This window comes from Siniperca chuatsi, linkage group LG7, assembly GCF_020085105.1.
Source record: "Siniperca chuatsi isolate FFG_IHB_CAS linkage group LG7, ASM2008510v1, whole genome shotgun sequence".
Lineage (NCBI taxonomy): Eukaryota > Metazoa > Chordata > Actinopteri > Centrarchiformes > Sinipercidae > Siniperca > Siniperca chuatsi.
Window position 1 is genome coordinate 9665891 of NC_058048.1, and position 24174 is coordinate 9690064.

The 24174-nt window shown below is 38.2% G+C and overlaps 2 protein-coding genes across 10 annotated transcripts in view; one reads left to right on the top strand and one right to left on the bottom strand.

Moving 5' to 3' along the window:
• The window catches only part of b3gat1a (beta-1,3-glucuronyltransferase 1 (glucuronosyltransferase P) a), a 75654-nt gene extending 72130 nt beyond the window's left edge, over positions 1-3524 (top strand). For all 6 annotated transcript variants that reach the window (XM_044202484.1, XM_044202488.1, XM_044202490.1 and 3 more), the window contains one exon: positions 269-3524. The gene's annotated coding sequence lies outside the window, so the exon portion shown is untranslated. The remainder of the gene's footprint in view (positions 1-268) is intronic.
• A 1944-nt stretch (positions 3525-5468) lies between these two features.
• On the bottom strand, positions 5469-24053 carry LOC122878946 (beta-galactosidase-1-like protein 2). 4 transcript variants are annotated; one of them, XM_044202492.1, is made up of 19 exons: positions 24003-24053; positions 22918-23103; positions 22558-22626; positions 22133-22228; positions 21202-21310; positions 20540-20632; positions 20256-20337; positions 19347-19411; positions 18928-19012; positions 15928-16071; positions 15017-15097; positions 12914-13020; positions 10944-11090; positions 10542-10613; positions 10145-10223; positions 9908-9995; positions 8171-8285; positions 6979-7095; positions 5469-5892 (listed from the first exon to the last, which is right to left on the bottom strand). In XM_044202492.1, the coding sequence occupies exons 2-19, from the start codon at positions 23079-23081 to the stop codon at positions 5806-5808; spliced, it is 1800 nt and encodes a 599-aa protein (XP_044058427.1). In that variant the 5' UTR covers positions 23082-23103; positions 24003-24053; the 3' UTR covers positions 5469-5805. The 4 variants fall into 4 exon arrangements, 3 of the variants coding, with proteins under 3 accessions (XP_044058427.1, XP_044058426.1, XP_044058428.1); XM_044202491.1 differs by having other exon boundaries at positions 23513-24016; XR_006378593.1 differs by lacking the exons at positions 8171-8285; positions 24003-24053 and adding an exon at positions 23513-23996.
• Between the last annotated feature and the right edge of the window lie 121 nt (positions 24054-24174).

The following is a 24174-nucleotide window of genomic DNA, read 5'->3' on the forward strand; positions in this document are numbered from 1 at the left end:
TCTCCATCAAAAAATTTCCTTCAGAAGGGGAAATGGAAATGTCATGATCATTTTCACTTGGTCTCACTCTGGACTATAAAAAGAGCAGGTGTTCTTAATATTGCTTAATACATTGTACATTCATTTTTTTTTATGTGATTTCTGTTAAGGCACAATTACAGCAGCTGTTGTCCATTATTACATGTCACCAATTAAATAAACAGGTTCAATTAACTTAAATTAAGGCTTAGCATTCTTTCTCAGCATATCTTAATCCTTTCTATTGCAGGTGGTTGGCCTTGGACCTGCGCAGGAAGAAAACGGCTGAGTCTCTTGATAAGTGCAACCAGCGCTCATGTCTTAATCATCAGAAAAAAAGGAAATGGGGACCTTTGAAGGGGGATTTAATCCTCTTGACTGAATCTGACATTTTTAAAATATGGACTAAACCAGTACAAATGTATCATATTAAAGCACAGATTAGTAAGAGGCGGCAGTTATTTGGTGGGTCTACGACTGAAGTGCAGAAGAGACGACATAAAGAACGCCTCACAGGGTCTGTGACCTGCACCTTCAACCTGCGGCCTGCTGAGGACAACCTAACAAAAGAGACAGCACAATATGACAAGCATACAGCCAGCAGATTCAACCAAACAAGCAGGTTAAAGAATATCCTTCACCTCAAAAAAATTAAATAAAAAAAAAATTTAAGGAAAGAAAACACATATTGTCTGGATCTGCACATGGTATAAGAGAGAAATTCCTCTTGGGTTTAAGGACATGACCTACATCATCAGCCTGGATAAAAACATGACTCCAAGGACAAATATGTCTCATGTGGATTTTCCTTTGAGCAAACACAAACATAGCAATGGAAGGAATGTTCTTTTGATAACTATGAAATGTTTGCTTTAATTTAATTTAATTGGTTTGGGTGTTTTACAAGCACTTGACTTGCTAGTTCAATACTGACTCTTACCTACATTTACTCTTGGGTTATCATTGTTCATTTTATAGTGTCATAACTCATGCATTTAAGCCACCCTTATACTTGAGGAGAGACTGCTGTTTGAAATGTACCCATTTGTTGTGCTTCGGAGCTGAAATGTAAATGTAAACATCAAAATCCTAACACTCTTCTTAGCACTTAGACAATACACAAATGATGTTCCTTTGTGGCAACATGTGTAAATAGTAATTCAAAATGAGAACAATCAGAGGATTAATGACAAATTTTGACAAAAGCATTGTAATTACTGTATTTATATGTAAAAACAAAAACAAAAAACAGTCTCTTTTCTTTTCCCCCTGGTGAATTCCTCACAATGACACATGACAAGACACAGGCTCACTTCTAGGTTCAACACATGGAAAGAGTAATAGCACATCACCAATTTCATTTGATAATAGAAACTCCACTTTGTGACACATTCATAACGCATAGACAAGAACTTCAAATCAGCTACATGGTAGACTCACAAATTCTGACCTTAAGCTTTCATATAAAGTGTAATTTTTGACATTGCAAGGAAACTGTGTCATTTTTAGTGATAGTTTATATTCCCCCTTGTCTATGCACGCTCATATGTACACGAGCCACCGCTTAACAAGGGTCAGCTGTGTGCAAGTACAAAAAAGAGCAGAATGAAACAGCGTCTAAACCCAAGAATTTGGTTTTACTAGGCTTGTTAGTCCCCCTTCTCTCCAAAAAATACACTTTACTGTGATGGGGAGACAGAATTCCCCAAAATATACGTTTAGATGCTCAGTCTACATCTGCTGACTTTTAATACAACTCACCTTCGAACAGCTGGTGTAAGTTATGAATAATAGATTAAAATAATTTATACATGGCCCCAAATATTTTTTATTTTTTTATAAACAACTTTGGCTTCCACTCATGAAATGAGATAATACATGCTACTCTGAATTGACAGAAGGCTGAAGAAAAGCACAACAAAAATAAATCTTATTTTTGCTAATGATTTGGTAGCAACGCTGACACGCCATCTCCAGTACTGTGGACTGATGTCTGAATCTCATGGGTTTTTTTGTATTAGTATCCATCTGTTGTACATTAACTGGAACACAGAAGGGAGTCGCTGCACCTCTAACGATAGACATCAGTAGCTACTATGACGCTGTACGGCTGAACACTGTAACAAAGTTATTCTACATCTCATATAATAGAATCTCTCCTCTACTCGATAAATCATCCGTCTAGTGCAATACACACTGGTGGTTCTTATCTAACATTGCCCGGCAGAAGTAGCTGGAGATAATTCAAATACTGAGCCTCTGTACTGTTGCCAGATTATCTCTGTGCGCCCCCCTTCAACACATACAACCCAAAATACACTGCTGCAGTATAAAAACTTACAAAGACGTTACGGTCTCTCGGGCTCATCAGCTGGAGAAAGCACGTTATTACATATTTCACTTGATACACATTCAGACAATGGCTGTATTGTATCTCTCATCAAACTGGCTGTTTTCATTGACTGCATGATATTACACTGCACAGGGATCGGTCATGGAGATCACAGACTATCTTTGGGTTTGTTCTATTCTTCAATTTGCCTCCCATTATTTATTAAAAATCAAATTAATATATTTATTTATGTATTTATTTCAAGTGTAGATGTGCAATTGAATCATAGCAGTGTTTGCCCTTAAATCTGCATTTTCCAACTGCTCTCTAAAAAAGCATGTGCACATACAGCATACTGTACACATGCATTATCAATAGATCAATATATTGTAGATCAATAATAGGTTAGTGCTACCAACAGGTAGGCACACACACACCATCTTCTTTAAAACATTGCTGTTGATCTAAATTATACGTGAGTGGTCATTATCACCTTTTAATCTAAATGAATGAATCCACCTGAAATGTTTTAAGCACTGAAACAAATTAAAGAGAAAATGCCAGTGAGTAAAAGACTTAATTAGAACACTATCCTTTTTGCATAACTTGTTTCCATTTTGTGCTAACAAGTTTTCCTGAAATTGAGTAGGCTATGTTGTATATCATTTACTTTTCATGTGAAACTAAATTCCCACTCTCATCTTCTAAATGTTGCTCTTGTCAAGATGCAGGCAAACAAATGTCATGTGGCGTACAGGTTAGCGTGTGGTTGGACTGGTTAAATAACATTCTGTGATGTTACTTACTGAAGCAGCAGAACAATTCAAAGGGCTTCACTTTGAGAGTGATGTTACAACTCCAACAGATGACATATTAAGCAATATCTAATACTCACAAAGAATTAGTCTAGAACAAACCTACCTATACACCAACTTAAGCAGTACAGGTTATTCAATATTTAATGTCAGTTAACGAGCATTGCCCTCTGAGGGCTTCTCTATAGCACAATACACTTTACACAAGTCCTAACATTTCCTCATCTCCACTGTCATCTTCCAGCCTCATGTGATTCACATTTTATGCATGTGACTCTTAAGGTTGTTTATTTGCCACAGCAATTCTGTCTCAGAGAAAGATGTTAGTTGAATCAAGAGAAATAAATAACTGAGAAGAAGCTCATCTGTGCTGGAGTATTGTGTCTGTACACTGGAAGTCTTTACACTGTGTGTTGTACTTGTTTCTATTCTGAGATCTGACACATTTGGCCTGTGGGCATGCGTGAACAGGCACAGTGCCATGCATCTCAAATGCACACTGATAGCTTTATGCTACAATTGTACACAGTGCATATTTCACCACTATATAAAATGTGAGAAATATTTTACAATTCTACAAATGCATTTGATAAAATTACACTCAATGAGTCCAAAGTGATGCATTTGTACAATTCCTTGATATTTTCTTGAATTCAGTAGTGGTTTTATAAAACTTTGACTGGATTGGGTTGTTAGGGATAAATAAAATACAACAATGATTGATAAAATACATGAAGGGCAAAAACAAAATAAGAGATAATAACAATACATTAAAAACCATTAAAATAAACAGACAGCTCAGATAAGATCAGGATATGCTTTCCGATAAAAATGCGTTTTGAGAAGAGACTTAAAAGAAGACACTGACTCAGACAACCTAATTTCTTTGCCTTCCCACAAATCCCCATGTGGACCTATCCCGCCCCCTCCTCCCTCTCATTGGAGAAAAATCAATGTCATGTCACTCATATAGCCTAACCAATCTGGTTTTATTGCGGTTACTGCCAAGTTACAAGTTTTTTTTTTTTATAGCTGATAAAAGTTAATGGAGCACATGATTCTTCTTAGTTTTCCTTTTTAAATTTAAATCAGCATTGTTACAGGCTTTTTATTTTCTGGCTATACAGACTAGATGTAATCAGATTACATCACGCTTTGTGAGTAATCCAACAATCACATATTCTGTCAATGTAAATTGTAATTATTACTGGATAATGTTTTCCAAGTTGTCAGCATCACCCTAAAATACAAGAATAACCACCAAAGCTAATATAAATAAAATCTGTTTCTTTTCAAACTCCGAGTGGCTTCATTTTAATATGCTTCAGACTCATTTATTGAGCCTGTTTACATCGAGGGCGTAACAGGCTATATTAATATTGGGCTTGCTTTTGAAGCTGAGGTTGCTTATTTGTCTCGCGAGAGTTGGCAAGGGAGCCAATGTAAAGAGGTTAAAACAGGTGTGATGTGATTGTACCTCTTGGTTCTGGTTAAAATCCAAGCCGCTGAGTTCTGTACAGTCTGCAGTTGTTTCAAAGTTTTTCGATTGACTCTTTATACTTTAAAAGGGACATACATAAGCAAGCTAACATTACTTTTTTAATGTTAGTATGCTAATGTTTGGTTGTTCATTTAGCTACATTGAAACATTTTGTAACAGCACATTTCTATGTATGGACCATAGACTGAACTAGGCTACTCGATGTGGTGAAAATTGGTGGTGTTTTAATTTAGTGATGCGTAAATCTCCACTTTGCAAACACTTTGGTAAATAACTAGGCTAAGTTTGAACTTATACAACAGCTGGTGCAACTGGTTCCAGGATATCAGCAGCACCACACAAAACCTGCCTACCTATCAATTTTTAGATTAACTATCCATATTAGCTTGTACAGTGCCATTTGGTTAAAATACACTGCTTAGTATTCCAATGTGACAGCACAGCTAGCTTGCATCAGTCTTTAAATGAAATAACTGTGAAATGAAAGAGCGGCTAACTGTGATGGTATCTCTGGGTGGAGTCTGGTCCTCCCCGTGTTACCGCTCCACACACAAAGACAGATGAGTTTAAAAAAAAATGATCTTCAAACACAGCTTGTGATCTTGACGTCTCTGCAGGACAGCATATCATAAGACAGTAAATTTGAAATCCAGCCAGTGTTACATCAAACAGACTCAGTGGGATGGATGGCATAAACAAAGATGATTTCAAAAAAGCTTCAAACACAGCTTGGCCTTGGCTACTGACACATATCATAAGACAGTCGAAATCCAGCCTTTTATTCAAACAGTTCTTTTAAATAAAGCAGCCGGTAATTTATAAATTCAGTCTGTGAGAGGAAGAGATTTTATAACACTTATCATCATAATCAAGATTATTCTCACCCAGTCCATTAGTCTCCAATTATCAATTATTCAACAGAATGTCATAAATACAGTCACAAAATGAAAAAGTAGTCTGGATCACTGCTGTTTTGGCGTCTTGTGTTGGGACACAAACTGTCATGTTCACTGTCGTGTGTCACTTTTGAGTGCTGCTGGTCGCGGCCCAGCCGGGGAAGACGACTCAGTCGTGCCCTCCTCAGCTACTCTCCCATCATCATCCTCTCCTCACCCATCCTCCCCTCTCACCTCCTGTCCTCACAGGATATCAACAGTCATGCCATACTCGGGGCTGCTGGTGAACTGAATCTTACCATCTGTTTCCTGCTCTTCAAACACTGTGACCTGTAATAAAGCAAAAAATTCCAGCTTAGCCGAGGTCATGAAAGGACAGTGAGAGTGGGTGGTTGAGCGCCAATGTCAATATATGCACACTCACAGAAAAGAAAAGTTGGAAAAGGCAAGAAGGAGAAACACAGAGGTGATTAAAGTCAGTAGCTATATACTGTTGACCACCTGTGATGTGCTTTTACTTTGCCAAATTAGTGGAGGTGAGGAGCATATGACTGAAGGAACTAGATAGCACTCAGAGAATGTGTACATCTGCCATGGATGCACAGTCCTTTAATTTTGTTATTTCAATAATACAAAATGTTTGGAGGTTTTTCATTTACATCTGGTTCTACATCATAATACACAGTGTTACATGTTCATGTTGATTTTTAAGAATATAAAACCTAGGAGGGCGTGGGTGCTTATGAATAGATTGTACATGGATAAATTGTGTGAAATTTCAAGCGGATCAGACTCATGACCACTGAGGTAAAGCCAGTTTCATTAGTCATGTTACTAGTGCCACCTGTAGGCCAATTGCCATCCAATTTTGGAGAATTCGCTAAGAGATGAAACATAACAATATCCAGAACTGAAATATATGATAATTGGTTGATTATTTGAGTCTTGTATCAAAAAAAAAGGTTTACATTTGCTTGTTCAAGCTTCTACAGTGTGAGGATTTGATGTTGAATATTTTTGGGTTTTGGATTGTTGGTCAAGACATCTGAAGATGTCATCCTTGGGCTGTGTTACAAAATGTTTTGCAAAAAAACTTCTAAGTGTTGGAATATGTGAGCATACAGAAATGGACGTGGCCTATATAGACACTTGAGTACATGTTGTACCAAGGAGTCAAGAGAAAATCTTTTTTCAGGAGTTCTGAGTGAAAACTTAAAAGTGCTTAAAATGTGACCATGTGGTAGTTCTGAAGACACCCTTAGTGAAAGGTAACTAGTGCAAAACAAGTGTTCCTGTACAGAGCTTTACGTCACTAATGTTGAGATCAGGTCATCAATGCTAAAATGTGCTAAAGTAACTTTGATAAAATCATCTCCTGAATGGCAAGCAGCTATAAATAAGACAGAAGTCCTGTACCTGGTTGTCCCCCCTGTGAAGCCAGGGTCCTGGGACATAGAGAGTTTGCTGAGGACCGATGGACCAGTAGCGTCCCAGATTCTTGCCATTGATAAACACTACACCTTTGCTCCAGCCCTGTGAACACAACCAGTGACTATTCACCATGACAACAGATAGGTTCAGCCAATTAATGATGGGTAAAAAAAGAAACATGCGGATGACTGCCAGCAACACATAGCAAATCTTCCTTTCTAATATGATTTGCATGTTTTGTTTAATACATCCTCTTTGCTTCTCTACATCCACTTCACTTTAAGACTCAGCACTGGAAAATTGTGGGAAAGTAACAAGCTATAAAAAACATGAGAGATATACAGTCTAACAGGAGGGAAATGATTGATCAAGAGGCACTTGACTTATGCAATCAATAACTATGTTATGTAGAACTGCATAAAAATTGGATCATCAATAGAACATCGTTTTCTTTGCTGTAAAGAGCCTTTTAATTTGTTCTCTGTTCTCACTACCAGAGTAAATGAAATAAATATTATTGAGTAAATATATCCAATGAATTATAAGTGAGCCAGCACTCCATAAAGCTTTTCAAACAGCTATTTCTCAGGGGACTTTTCAAAATTAAAAAAATAATTTGCAGATGTTTTATTAAGTATGAAGTAAAGACTAATTCAGTTAAAATAATGACCAAACCAAAGTCTATTGTAATATTTCAATCTTTCTGATGGAGATATGACAATAATAGCGTAAGCTAACTGTATATAATAAATTCACACTGAATCTGAATTTCTGGTGTCAAAAATCCTAACAAATCTGCAAAGGAGAGATCTCCATGTATATTGTCTACATGGTGAAGACAGCTTCCTGGATCAGAACTGTATGAATAAATATCAGTCCTACGCTACCAAAGTGGTCTGGCCAAAGCTCAGGTAAAAATAGCTTACCAAAACAATGTACAGTATACTATACAGAGCTTGGAAGTATCTAAATTATATATGAAAGTATTGATATCTTGATTTCTGTTCAATCCAAAGGAAGTAAAACCTGACATTCAGATTTAACAAATATCTTAACTTGATCTTTTCAAACTCCAGTAATAAAGCCCTGTAACAAATACTATCCTTTATGTCAGTTTCTGAGTCTGTAGTTTGTAGTGCTGCTACTGGACTGCAGGCCCAGTGGCTGCCCTACTCACAGGGAATTTGATGAAGGTGTCTTTAGGAAAACTGTTCACATAGAGTCTGGCCTGGAAAAAACTTGGGAAGGAGGGCCGTTGACGCATATACATCCAGTGGCCTGAACTCTCAAGTCTGCAAAAGGAGAATACATTGCGCTTTTCATTTTGCTCAAATCCTCACACATTACACTTTCCCACTGTATGTTTCATGGCATGAAATCACAAATGTATCTGTATTTTTTTGGATACATTCTTCTGCAATTCTTATCAAACAAATCCATCAGTCTTGACTTTTAGGTGGCCAGCCAGCAGTATACAGTGTATCATGTCATTTGTATTTATATGCCTACAATAAATGTCAAGTGAAAGTTTGGACATGGATGCCAGGGGAAATATTCAGAATCACTATCTTTGTTTTGGCTATACAGTAGGTTATATTTTGCCTCTAAGTAAATTCAAAAGGTTGCCATGTTATAAGACCAAAATTCCTTCCTCAGTTATGCATTTTTAGTGTTCATTCATGCAGGGCTTCGGGCCTTGACATTTTCAGGATGGTGCTGAGGTAAAGAAATTGCAATTTCTCAGTACATGAGAGACACAAAAACGGCATGAAAATATATCTAGATAGTCCATTAAGTACAAATATAAACCTACTGACCCTAATGTTTATTATCTGTGCAACTAATATGAGTTGGAAACATCATGAGAGAAATGCATTTGCACCTTGGGGGGCAATGGGTCCTGCAAAATCACCTTATAACACTTGGCTGTTGTAGAGAAATTACCAGACCTAATGACTATTATGGGACTGGTGCCACATTAAAAGGTCCACCACAATGTTTAGCAGTTAAGACAGCCCTTGGCATCCAAAAAATCTAAACCTATCTTACTCAGACCATTTACCTTTTTCCACTGCACAGCAGTCTATGTTCTGTGCTTGTTAGTTAGTGATGTATTTGTGTGAATGTAAGGTTTCAAACAAGGTTTCAATGTGCAGTTGTATTAAGCCAGTGGCTTTGTGTTGACTGAATGATATTAGTATTTTATAACTATCCTTTTGAAGGTTTATCCATGTTGGTGTGTTCAATTACTGTTTTTCTTTGTTGATGCAGAAAGTTTTCAGTTTTTGAGCCCAGCACAAGTGAAATGTATGAAGTGGCCTTTTGAGCCAAGGGCCTTTTATGCCCTTGGAAACTGCATATTACTTTGCTTTGAAATCTTACATTTAAGCTGTCAGACACATGCTGCTAACTAAAATTCAACTTTCAATAAGGTGTATTTGTACCTCCCAGTTTCACATGGTGTTTCATCATTGTATCCACCTGGACCTTAAAATTCTGCTTTATGCTTTGCCTATGTTTGAATTCTGCTAATACTGTTTATTATGAAGACCTTGTGCTGTCAACCACTGGTGTAAAAAATAAATACCAGATCAATCTGCCCGCTTTAATTTCAGTGACAAAAAGGTAAAAGGTTCTCTGTCATGTTGAGCCTATTGAACATTGATAACAGTACAGATCTTAACTGACTTCAGCCATGTAATCTGCCTACTGTACTGCTTATAATTTAAGATGTTTAACATGAGACGCTGAATTAGAAGGCCATGCTTTGGTTTCTGAAATTTATCACTATGTTCCGATTGTAATTGTGTTAAGCAGGGAGATAATCAGCCGGCTTGAATCAGGAGCAGGCAGGTGTAATGACAGAGAAACACAAACATGGAAGGGAACAGGATAATAATTAAAAGACACAAACCTGTTTACAAAGCCTGGCTTCATATCCAGACTACGAATAATGAAGTCTCGGAGGATGCGCTTGTTTAACTCGATATCTCCAACAAGTCCTGAAAGGTGAGTCAAAGCTGCTTTAAGTTTTCTTATGGATCTTAAGACACTGTTAATTAGTTTCTTTCAAGGCCTCTAATGAAAAAGATCATTCAGCAAAACTTGACTGAACAGCTACAAAGCCATCAGTTTACAGAACAATTTGTACCTTTGCGTTGTTCATCCAGGGTTTTCCCATAATTTACTCTTCCACAGTTCTCCACCAGTAAACTTAGAGTTCTTTTTCCCTTCAGTGGGAAAATACATAAAACATGAAAGGCATTACTGAAATGCAGCAGTATTCCTCAATGGAAAGAATTTACAAAAAAAAAAAAAACTAAGGTGGCAAAAATTCCTTTCAGCTAGTCAGATTTGTTAAGATAAACAGTTGTTTGAAGGTTTGCTGTTGGCTTAATACTGGGACCTTAATGCCAAAAACATCCATCAGCATCCCCTGAAGGTTTCACATGCTGCGTGTTGTTAAATATTAACAACTTTATCCTTTTGGAAGCTAACAGCAGATTAAGTCTACACTACATGAGGACCAGAACACACACAAAAGGTACCTTCCCTTCAGGGAGTGCAAGTTCTTGCGTCTTATAATCCAGAACGCCAACAAAATGTTTGTCCACAAAAACCTAGGAAGAAAAAGAACAATGAAATGCAAAGCAAATATTTTGAAAGATGAAAATAGCATGAGGCATTAATATACAGTATTTGTCTTCACATTACATTAAGTCTTTCACTGAGGGTTTTGGATGTCAACTTTTGAGAACTGCAGGCTCCTATAACTGTTTGACATTAATACCAGAGCAACTGGTCACAGTCTGAGCTTGTTAATTGTGCTCCACAAGTACACTGATCAGAGGTGTGATTTATAACAAGCAGATTACAGCTTTCCAAATGTTCTCACAAAGAAATGTGTGACTGCGGATGCATTATGTCGGTGTCTGTCTTCCTGTCTTTACCAGAGCTCTGTCTCTGATGTTGTTCCTTGAGTTGAGGGATCCTTCACTGGTGATGGTGGTCTCATACAGCGTGTAGCCATAAGACTGACCGTTGTTATTGTTGACAGGGAGATTCTCCATGTTCACCGGCCTCTCTGACTTCAAAGGCTAAAAAACATGCAAATGAAGAGCTTAAGACAGACACAAGAGTTGTTGTTCATACGATGTACCTCTAAAAACAGGTGTTTCAGTGTGCTGCGGAAATGTATATTTTTAGAGACGTTTTTTGAAATGGTTACATAATGTTTACTGTATTTAAAGTGAAAACACTCAGAATCTCAAAACCACTCTCAATGCAGATGGGATGTTATGATGCATGCTGCACAATCTCCCACTTGCAAGATGGTTTTGCCCAAAGTGATGATTTATCAAACCTAATGAAGCTTTCTGGCATTCAGAGCAATTCTTTTATTCAGCAACATTCTTTTGCATACCCTTGGGAGGTACATTATGCCCTCTTCACAAGACAATAAACACTCCCTGCTATGACACGATTAACCACCTACCTCCAAACACACAGATACAATATCAAACTCATCCCACTCAGTCTCTGAAGCCACCACTTTTTAAACGAGGGCGTGTGGCTGGTCAGGGGCAAAGTAACTGTTGTCTCAGAGTGAAGCAAATTATTGCGACGGGGAGTGAATAATTAATGTTGTAAGACGCCAGACGTGCTACATCTGGCTAGAATATAAATGCCCCTGAAGAGCATGGTGTAACTGTCTAAACTAGACTGGTGGACATGAAAGCAAACAGATATGATGACACCCTCCAAACAAAGATTTTTTAACCTATCTTTTTTTCCTGTTTGGCAAGGGGAGACTCCCTGGTGCATTCATACTTTATTTCCACAACAACCTGCTTTACAGTCATAAAGCTGCACACTGTTGATTACTGCTGGTCCCTGAGCAGGCCAGCAGTGCAGTTAGGAGAGAATATCTTGCTCAGGGGCACCTCATCAGCAGTTGTTCATTAAGGGAGGAGTGTTACTCTAGTACTTGCCCTCTCAGACTTTCTCAATAGGTCCAGGAAATCAAGCTGTTAATGGATGACGGTTTCAAGCTCACTTCTCTCACTTTCACATTACCACAACCACGTCTGTAACTTGACTTGATTTTCACAGCTGCAAATTAGTTTGTTCTATTTTTCTTTATGATAAATAAAGTGATTCTGTAGGGAGTTTAGTTTATGTATTAGAGGAACATATGCAACTGTATTTCTTATGATGTTTATCATTTGGATAGACCAAATGACGTCCTAGAAGATGTGCAGCGGACATTGTGGGTTACTTCCCATGTGATAATGTTTTATCATAGCATAATATTCAAAACCCGCTCAACTCAATAGAGATACGAAAATGTCGCAATAAAGCTTTGTTTGAGGTAATCACGTGGATGCATGGCAAGTTGAAGCATTGATACATCTTGCATCAAGCATAGAATTACTTGTCCAAACATTTTTCAAAGATAAATCTGAAGAAACAACCAATGCCAACAGGTACAAGGACGCAGGTGACTGCAGTGATTATCTGTGTTATTGTAATCTAATGCTGGGGTTGTTTCTATCATGCAGATATGACAAGGAGCTTGAGCTACTGTAACTGTTGGTACAGTAAATACACCTGTCCTCAGGCTAGGACGGTCTCAGGGAATCACACTTGAGAACCTCATGTGCTATGCAAGGCTCTTTGAGCAGGAGAATACATTTTGTAAGTAGTACACAGACCACAACAGGCTACACATCCACATAATTAACAGCAAATTTTCTTAGAGTTTATTTGATTGGCTTTTGTGTATTCCTTATGTATTACATATTTCATGTATTACTGTTGTCTGTTAAAAACCTTGTCACTATGTTTTGAGCAATGCTACGCTGATGTTTATTATTTCAGTGCCTCGAATTTCAGCACTCTCTGTGCGTCCGTAGCTTACCTTGTCAGTGAAATGCAGACAGTCCCACAGAGACAGGTGCTGCTGGATGACAACAGGCTGGTACGCTCTCCTCTCCTGAAGAGAGGGCAGTTCAGGGAGAGGCTGGGCTGAAAAACGAGGAGGAAAAAGGAGGGTAGGTTGCAGTTTGTCTGTATATCAATTCATTTTCTTTATCCTTTATTTACCCAGGCAAACAAGTCCAAACTAACCCTCTAAGGAAATTTCATAATTATTACAACATGATGTATACATTGTCCACATGCATACATATGTCCAATAAAAAAACCCAAAATAGACATGAATCTATATTTTTAAGCATATGCATATGCAGTCAGAGAAGGGAGTTAAACGTGGATATTTCTGATCTTTAAAGAAATCTCTTAAAACTTGCAAAGGCAAAAACCTTTGCATCTACACATCTACATATCACATCTGAGAGAAAGAAAGAGGGAGCCAGAAGAGCACTGCTTTGTAAATTAGAATTGTTAACCCACATTAAGTCTAAAAGCAACATTTTGGGTACAGCTGGTACTGGAAAAAAAAAGTGGATGACTCACTAACTGTTGGCATGCTTACGTTTCACTAAAATGCACAAAAAAAGCTATTGGACCTTCTTCTGGGCCTTGGAAACTGCTTTTAAGGCTCCTTGGGTGAGCCATTTGCCATCCATAGCAGCATTCGGTTTGTGCTCCATGTTACAAAACAGTCTCTTTACAACAATTAACAGCGGTTGCCCATGCCCTCGAACTGCTTTTGAAGGTGTTAAAGCATGCAGACACACCAGCGCTCCCTCTGGAAAAGGCTTGACAGCATTTCCTTATCACCAAGCGGTAACAGCTGGATCATTTAAGGAAAGCTTTGAGGATAATGGCCAACACCTTTCTCCTCTCTACAATGCTTACAAGCCAGTGCCTTTGGTAGTGTATATAATGTGTCAAATCCCCATGAGGAGAAGAGTGTGCTTTGAAAAGACATTTCTATGAAACTATGTCACAGATATGGAATGTTTCCCACAACAAAGTCATTATTATCCCAAGTTATCCACATAATCCTGTGCAGAATGGGCCGTGGCGACGTGTTGCTGGGAAGGAAAAACATGCAGGTACGGTTCAAATTTGCTCATATTTGACATTTGATGTTCTTCACAGAAGACTGTCAACTGATGAGAAGAATGAATACTTAAAATCAGAAAGTGCTTTAAGATAAACTACCATCAATAGTGAGCTGGCATACCACAAGTGCACAGTCAGACTGTAGTCCAGATGTACTGTATGTGTAGCTTGTTTTATATTATATAATGTATTTTTGCAATTTTTGACAGCTTTGTAATAAGAAAACCCCAAAGCATGTATATATCACAGGTCTACTTTAAGAGCCATGTTGTTGTCAAAGATCAGTGTTAGACTTTTGACAGAGCAGTCTGAATCCCTGCCCCTATTATGCAGAAACAACACCACAGGGAAAAGAGTAACTGACACAATGTACATGATTTGACAACCAAACAATAATAAAATATCAAGCTGATCTAATTAAAGAATTAGGTCATGTGTTATATGTGTTTGTGGTTGCTGAGTAGAACACAAAGCCTTCTCAGCCGCTCTCATATCCAGGCCACTGCTCATTGTTCAGCAGACTACAAAACATAAGGATGAATCACGCACAGGCAGCCTTTCAAACTATCTTCAATCACCACAACTCTGGGCAAATTATTACTTTGTTGTGCTGGATTCAATCCCAGATTGCCAAAAGCTACATTTTCAGTCCTGGCCACAAAACACTTGAGACTTCTGCCCCCAACCACAAACCCTTGTTTTACAAATAGAGAAAATTGCCTTAAACATGATATAAGGCCTGGTATGTAATTTTCACAATGGGCAGTAATTGAGGGTCTTTGACTTGGGCAGAAATTTCACACACATCCACAAACACACACAAACCCATATCTAATCCGTGCTTGTAATCATATGCAAAGTTATCCTACTTTAGCCAACAGAGAGCAGGTTCTACAAGGAGAATTAACTTAAGTGGGGAGATGAAAGGAAAGGGAGAGAAAGAGAGACAGAAGATGTGGGGCCCGTCTCAGCAACAACATACAACACTCACTGTGGTAGAGGCTGAATAAATTCCTCAGAAGATGGTACTTGGTGGTGTAATCCCCAGCCTCGGATAATGGAGCATCGTAATCTGAAAGATAATGCCTTATCAGAACAGCAGGCTCAGGAGCCAGAGAGAGGCAAGGATGCCTCTTACCGTGGCAGATGCTTTCACTGCGCTCCCCTATCAAACATCTTGAGACAGCAGCGGGCCGAGACACATTTTGGGTTATCTTGACAGAAAATGGAGCCGTTTGAGGCAAAAAGGTAAAGGGCATTCAGAGGAGTAAACACAGGGACGAAGACTGCTGAAGGTCAGAGGTGGCCTTCTCTACTGCGGAGCAGTTTTCAAAATTCTCCTTTTTTTCAAGAACGAGGTCATTTCAATGTTACGTACCCTAGAGGAGGATATAAAACCCATTGTACCATCTTTAATTTACATTTCCCATGCATTTTATTAGGTAATTAATTCAGTGTTCACTACATATTCAAATTTCAAAGCAGCCGAAGGTCAGAGGCTCAGGAGTAGAGATAGCGCCATCTACAGACATTTCAAGTAAATATCCTAATATAATATCCTAATATCTTAATCTCGTTTTAATCTACCTTTCCTATTCACATTTGTTTCAAGAAAATAGGCTCAGACTGTACTTACTGACTGTATTTCAAAAGGTTACTGTTTGATGATTGTGTTCATTCAGAATCAGTGGGCTTTAAAAATTGGGATAAAATCAGCAGAAGTGTATGTTATTGTGATCTGGCTATTAAAATGTAGTTTTGTGTTGAATCCTTGTGGCATGAACCTAGTTCAACCCAGAACAATAAACCCTGTTTATAATTTTTTTTCTCCTAACTCACAGGAAGTTTTTGTTAATTTAAATGTTACAAAATACTGGTCAAAAACAGATTCGTTACACATACCGTAGCTTGTTACCATAGATTTAGGTGCTGGTTTTCCAACAGCAAACGCCCCACTCATGAAGCCAAAATTTGTGCCTCCATGGAACATGTAGAGGTTGATGGACATGTCCAGTTTAAGGATCTCAGTGACCACAGGTATCATGTCTGTCAAAAAAGTGAAAGAAACAAACAAATCCCATTCAGTATATAAAGTCTATAATTTATCTTAATTATTCTGATATAAACCAGTGAGTAAATCAGAGAATAACAAATACAAAGCTAAACATGAGTAACAAAAAAAAGATTAAAAAATATCCATTTGACATCAGGTCAAACAACAAGCCAGAGCCACTGTTTCAATAATCCTATCGCCCTCAATTCCACTTCAATTGAAACATGGACAGACCTCAGCCACGAATCCTATTACAGGTTCCTATAATTCATTACGAGGCAGTGCTCACACCCATAAAAAATTGCCTACCTCCCTGCACAAATTAGCTACCTATATTTTGCAGCGAACATAGCAGAGCAAGTAATTAAGTATTCAAATTGGACTTCAGTAGTCAAATTGAACCGACTTTAATGATTTAAATCAAGGGCATGAGCCTTAGTGAATAACAATTGAGCAGGGTGAGTGACAGAGCCGGACTCGGTTGGTTTCATGGTGGTGGCACTAGCTGTGACCAGCTGCTGGCTGTGTTGCAGTCTGCAGAGCACTGAACTGTCAAGGACATGAATCCCCTCTGAATATTCCAGCAATCATTTCATAGCTGTGACACTTTCTGCATGGTGAGGGTCTTTTTCTTCCATTTTCCCTTTCTCACTGACGAGAAAATACATAAGGCAGAAAGACTGCTGGCCCTTTCATTTTCAGAACCTTTCTTGTTAAGATGTGGATGGCTGCTGGGAATGACAGAGAGTAAAAAGCAAGCTTGAGGCTCTGCACTGTGTGTTTGAAATAAGATGTTTCTGAGAGCACTCAAGATGGTGATAGCAGGGTGTGTGTGACTGCCATTAATCTTTACAATTGTGAAACAGGTGCTATCATTTATGTCACGACTGTACATTATACAAAAAATATCACCCTCCTGGCTGTAGCATGTGGACCGTGTTATATGGCTGGTATGTGGATGTACTGTAGAGTACATATAAGTTAGCAGCTGGCTCTTTTACATTCATATTGTACTCGGACTCTTCATACTTTTAGGGCCCATTCCATCACCCAGGACAAGGTGGTCCAACCTAAATAGCTTATGGCATATGTGATGTGACATGTAGCTGAAAGAACCAGTGGATTAATTGGTTATTTAATAAACAGAGAATTAATTGACAATTCTGAAAATCCATTTCAGCTTCTCAAATGGAAAGATTTGGTGCTTTTCTCTGTTTTATATCATTCCAAATTAAATATGTTTTGGATTATGGACTGACTGTTGGTAAAACAAAACAAGCAAGTTCAAGACATCACCTTGGGTTGTGGGATATTGTGACGGACTTTTTCACTATTTATTTGACATTTTAGAGAGTAATCGATTAATCAAAAAAATAATCAGTCAGATTAAATGACAATAGAAATTAGAATATAATATAACCACTATTAGTTCAGCCCTATTTAAATGTTCACACAAAGTAAGCCAAACTACATCTTTGTACGATATTTAAAAATATACATTAAGGTTTAAAGTACCCTGTGGAGTTTTGACCACTAGCAGCACTATGGGGCACTGTTTTTAAGAGTGGGTCCACGTTTTGTTAGTACATGCACAAGGATGCACATGCACGCAGGTCGTGGTGGAAAGTTACTAAATAATTTTGAGCTACTTCTACTTTACTTTATACTTCAACTCCACTAAAATAAATATTTATATTATAAATATGAATATATATTAATATACTGTACTTTTTACTCCACTATATATTAACAGTAAAATGCTACTTACCCATTGATGCATCAATAGTATTGATCCAATAATATAACATATACAGTATATAACACTATGAAATGGGCCTTCAATACTTTCCCTTTTGATACTTTAAGTAAAATTTTCTGAAAATATGTATGTATTTTAGCTTAAGTAAGATTTTTACATTTATTTTTTTACTTTTCTCTAATCTAATCTCTATTGTGTTAAATATTGTAGCAAACGTGCAGCCTGTAACTTCTAAGACATTGTAGTATATAATTAACAAGAAAGTACACAATGATCCTGTACGTTCCCATCAACTGAAACAATTTAATGCAGCCAAGGGCAAGACAATCCTAATGTGTATCTGTAGCTACTGCACATGTGGATACAGAGGAAGTGGGAGAGCATGAGATGAATGTGACTGCCTTCAGTACAGTCAGAATCAGTGGAGCACGTCTTTGAACAATCCTGTACGAGGAAGTGTTTGAAAATCTGGCCACTGAACATCAAATATATGGCCCAGAGATAAAGTTAAGGGGATGGGATACAGACTCTGGTTTGTGATACTTGGCTCACAACCTACCATGCATGAAAAGTATATAAATCTCTAACAAAGCCAAAACAACAAGGAAGAAATGACCATATGCTAAGCTGTACATCCCAGCTGGGCTCTGTGCCTTTTGTGAAGGAACCATAGCACTAGAGAGACTGTCTTATATGCAGTCTGGAGAATTTATCTTACATAACCCCCATAGCAGTGAGTCTGTCCTTACCCTGTCTTTCCCCTGGCACAGACTGTTTTATTCTCAGCTAAAAACGTTTGTCTTAAGCCTTTCTTACCCTAAGGCACTGAGACTCTATCTAACCCTCAAGATAGTCTGTTTTGCCTTGAGAGATTCTGTATTGGCTCGGAGCACAAAACTCATCCTACCCCAGTCTCAAATTAGCCAGTATTATCGACCTTCTGTACAGAAAGAAACTGTTTCACCCTCAACAAAGAATCCATCAGCAGAAATCCCGTCTTACTCTCATGTGAACACCTGTCTTACTCTTATCAGGGATCCTACAGCTGTCTCTAAAGAAAACCTGTCTGCCCATCTTAAGTCTGTCTTACCCTCAGCTGTGTACACATGATGAAGGTCCCCCCAAAGATCGAACCAGCCAGACCAATACTCCATCACCATCTTAGGCTTCTGAGGCTAGTGGAAGAAAAAAATGGCTTTGAAAAGCAACACACAGTCAATTAAACAAAAGATACGTCTGAATGAACTGCCTTATTGCACTAGGACAAACCTTGACTAAATTGTCTTAAAGCTTAAAGATATTCTTTCAGGTCTCCAACTTTTTTTTTAAGGTAGGTAAGTAGCCCTAAGTTGTCACATTGGAATAACACTGGAAAGAGCAAGGATTGCTAATGATGTGCCTGTTTAATGTTTGATTAGATGAGAAAACTAGTAAATCTCCGAAATCTACAAACAATAATGAACAATGAACCCCTAAAAATTTAGGTAGTGACACAAAAATAAGACTCACTTGTATTTCATCCAGATACTTGATGTCATTTGGGTTCAGTTTCTGGAAATTGATGGTTTCTAGTGCTTCAGACAAAAAAGGCAGAACAATATTGTTAACACATATACAAACTAACAAAGAAGCAGAACATCAGCACAAACTAATATCAAACATGGAACGATTATTGTTTAGAGTTGTACTTAAACCCTCACATGCTTCTTTTCTTGTACTACAATTAATCCACATAGAACCTGGAACTTACATATAAACCTAAATTGTTTTCAAATAAAAGTAAATTGGCATTAAAACGGTCCAATGTAAGCTTCTGCATTAGTATTCAGCCAACGAGACATTAAACTTCAACTGTTCACCTTTCTGTGTGTATAACATGCAAATCAGGGTTTAGAAATATGCATAGTTTATAAAAAAAGGTTTTAGCGATGCATTAAAAGATTTTGTGAATTCCCAAAGGAAGGTTTATTATAACAATACCCTGGAAGATCCTTTCCTGTCCTTATGACGATGACAATGCATGGTTTGCAGTGATAATAAAAACGGAAACACTCGTAATCTCGGTGAAGAACAAGCTTATTATGGCTTGAAAACAATGGTTACTAATGAATGTGCATTTCAATAGCAGACGTGTCAAAGAAAAGAAAACAAAGACTTTTATTTTCCGGCAACACAATGTTTATGCCAGAGTACATGCAAAAAGACTTTCTGGTACAACACAGAATCCTTTGTGTGTAGAATCTGGTTCTGAACTGCAGCTGCCTGACACCCAGCTGCCCTTGGCTCAGACCTCTTGTCGTGTGAATACACAATACACCAACCACCATACTGTATATACGTGTGTGTGTTTGTTTGGGGCGGGGGGGGGTTGGGTGTGCATGCACAGTCTTGTTTGTCTGTCAGCCTATCTGACAATACCTCCTTTCACTCCTCCAAGTTTTAGTCCTTCCTTGTTGTCTGAGGTCAGCAGCAGCTCTGTGATGCCCCTTGACAATAACGCCTGGAAAGATTTGGGATTGTTGAGGCAACTAAACAAAACAGTGAAGGTTCTTTCTGAAATAGTATTGTTGATTTTTCTTTGAAAGAGAGTGTAAAGGAGAGTGAGTGAGTAAAGAACAGCAGGTAGAACAAAGTAAATAAGCGCACTCTCATCTATAAGCTACCAGTTATTGTTGAAATAAATGTCCAATTTTGTTTCTTACCTCCTTGATGAAAGGCATGTACTCTTTATCTTTTGCATAGGAGCCATATTCATTCTCCACTTGAACTGCGATAATTGGGCCACCCTTGGAATACTGCGCATTAATTAGCCAAAGAATAGAGGACACATATTAGGGCCTGGCACCAGTTCTTGACCATTTCTACCCACAATATAGCAGAATTTTAACACTGTGAAATGGAAATCAGAGCTTGTTCAATGATGCATGAAGCTGATAATGAGAAAATATGGCTGGGAGGACACAAGTTGAACAACCATACAAAGTGTGTATGGTGTATTGCATTGCTAACAATGGTTACCACACTGTCAACAGCAGCTAGTTATTGCAGGTTTTTAAGAGGTGGTAACAAAATACTGCATTCAGGGGTAAAATATGATTGTGAATACAAGGATTCTTTCATGAAAATAATCTTTTTGGGACTGGATACTTTTTTAATTGTTGATACTTTTTAAAAGATTAATTGACAGAAGTGCGTACGCATGTAACGATGAAAACTAAATTGGAAAAGCTTGTCTATTTTGAGCATACATGTATTTTAGTCCTATTTTAATTATATAGTTGGCCTCATGTCATTTTTCTAGAATATCTTATAGCGTGTACATCAATCAAATAACTTTTTAAATCTCGGCTAAAATGGAAAGTACCTGATGTGGAGCAACTTTCTTAATGAGTTGATTAAAGAAGGAGTTGACTGCATCAGTGAATCCTGGGTAGGTTGTTCTCAGTTTCATGTTGTGATCCCGTAGTAGCCAACTGAAAAGAGATCCCAAAAAAACCTTTAAAATGTCCAAAAAGTAACATATCACACAAGTTCTTCAAAGTGCTTTGCTGTGAACTCTCTTTAGGTTTTTAGCTATTGGAGATAATCGCACCAGCCTAAGCATGACTATCGTAAAATGCGGTGCAGAGGAAGTCATGCTTCACTGTGTGTCCCTAGAAACACTCCGTTTTGATGATTATCAAATAAATATTACCTCAACCTCACATTCCCTGAAGGCAAAACGACTCCAAAAATACACTTCCGGTCTTTTTCCCTCCAACATTCACCCCATTATCTGTCCAAATCTATTTTGATTACAGAAGTAAATGAATTCATCCTTTCAGGGAGATTTGCCTGTCAGATTTAATTATTGTTCTCTCTAATACCTCACTAAAAGTCTGGTAAATAATGTCCTCTATCCATAATATGTCTTACACAGTGTATAAAGCCCTGTTGTCTTTGTATCATATATGTACACCACTGTAAGGTGGACCAATCTCACCAAGACAAATTCTTAGGACATGTCTGGTGAAAATGGCCAAATAGATGACAGATGCAGCACACTTGAAATAATTCACGTAACTAAACTATGAATTATTTCCACGAGTTTAATGGATTCAGCCTGCAGCAAAGACACCACTAACAAAAAGATTACCTGACTCAACAATTCATTTCCAAGCCAATTTAAGTGATTAACTTAGCACCCCACTGGCTATCTTTAAAAAACGCATTGCAATGTTATTATGGCTGTGAGGCAGATTCAAATCTGTAAGATCTGCAAAAGTAACACTTAGTTGTGGCTGTGTGATTTTTACCTGGGTAGTCCCCCTAAATCCCACTCGGCACAGATGTACGGTCCCGGACGCAGAATCACCCAGAGGCCCAGGCTGGCTGCAAGGCGGAGGTAGGCTCTAAGAGAAGGTTACAAAAATGTGCTTATTTCTATTTTGAGATGACCTCTGTTTCTAGCGCTACACTTGACAGCAAGCAACACATTTGATGGATCAATGCAATCGTAATCAATAAATCAAGAATCATTGATACTGACTGAGTGCACAACTAATTAATCAAAAACATTTCTTGAGGGTAAACGTACACCTTCTCAGCAGTATTAAATGATTCAAGACTGTGGAAAGCTAAGCCCTTTTGCAATGCAACAGTGCCATCTGCAGGAGTCCATCTGCTCTCCAACAGAGTCTCAGAATTGTCTCAGAAAAGTCTTCCCTTCATCGTTCCTCACTCTAAATCCAGCTGATCCTCAAAGTTGAACACCCCTCGCTCAGGCTCATGCAGGTTCCACGGCACATACCTGAAAAAAGAAGGTAAATTGTCTTTTTGTGTGCTTTTAATATAATAAATGGTAATGAATTTCATTGGTTTTTACTGTTTCTTGTAAATAATCAATTAGTATGTCTGTTTTCTTACAAAAGTACTTCATAAAACTATTACTCATGAATTATTTCTGCTCTACTTCGCTTTCCTCACATTTTATCTGATCTGTGTATAATCTTCTCCAGTAAAACAACTATCTGACACTGTTCATTCTAGTGCTTTAAGGTACAGTATATTCAACCAGCTGTTAGTTGCAGTGGAAACCTACGTTGTGAGCGTATTGAGGCCACAGGCCTTCATCTTCAGCAGCCGGTCCTCCCAGTAGGCTCTGGGGACACGGAAGTAATGGATGGAGCCTCCAAGGACGCGGAAGGGTTTTCTCTCCAGAGTGAACTGAGACGAGTTGGCCCTCAGACCCTCCACACGGCTCATTCTTCTTCCTTCAGGGTGATTCCTTGGGGGCAAAATACAGTTTACAACTGAAAAAGAACTTGTTGAACTAGTGCAACTGGGTGAAGACATTTGACTTCATCCATTAAGACCACAAAACAGGACAAACTGAGGTCTAACAAAATGACAGGTAACTTGTGTAGTCATGTCCAATGTTGACAGGCCAGCAGGTGAGCCAGGTGAAAGTTCACAGGCAACAACAGAGCTGAGTACGAACTTCTGAATACAGGCAGTAATATAAAGCAGATACATTCAAGCACAGGGCAAGAGCCACGGAGAAGCTTGACCACAACATTAACATTTCAAGTGTCAGTGGGCGGGGTACTCATCCAGAAAGTCATCTTCATGCATGACTCTCATTAAGAGTTGACGACTGGTTAGGCTCATGTTAGCCGTTCAAGTGTTTGCCTTACCTTGTAAACTGATATGCAATTATCGCTCCGACAGCGAAGCACAGCAGGAGAAAATATCTTTGCTTTAGGGACAGACGAAGACCAACCATTGATAAGATTTCCATTGGCAATAACAACACGACTTTAGTAACAGCTCTACCCTGTACGTTTCTTGTGTTTATGCAAAATAAAGTGCATATCAACAGTCCTCTTTTGAAAACCTCTCTTTGCTTTCCTGTCCGGTGGACCGACTAGAGTCCTGATAAACGAGCAGCCTACTGTATGTCACATATGCTAATCCAGTTCGCGAATAAACCTGTCAAAAAAGACAGCTGACCTACCACATATTCACATAACGCTAGGATAGTCATAACGTTACTTCCGGGATTAATAATTTGAAAAACTAAACATGGTCTATAAAAAATATAAACTTAGTTTCTTATTGTGGTAGCTAATATAAACAGTGTTTGTATCAGAAGAAGCTAGCGTTAGTTGTCCAAAGGTAACTTACACACACCCGACTGTACTGCTGTCCGCATGCAGGGACCGTCACGGAATTACGCTGCTGATAAAAACGCAGAAAATTAAAACTCATAACTTCCCTTACTTTTTTAAAATTATTTATTATTATTAGAAATTATTTCTTTTTAAAATAATACAAAAAAAATCTTCCAGCAAGAGCA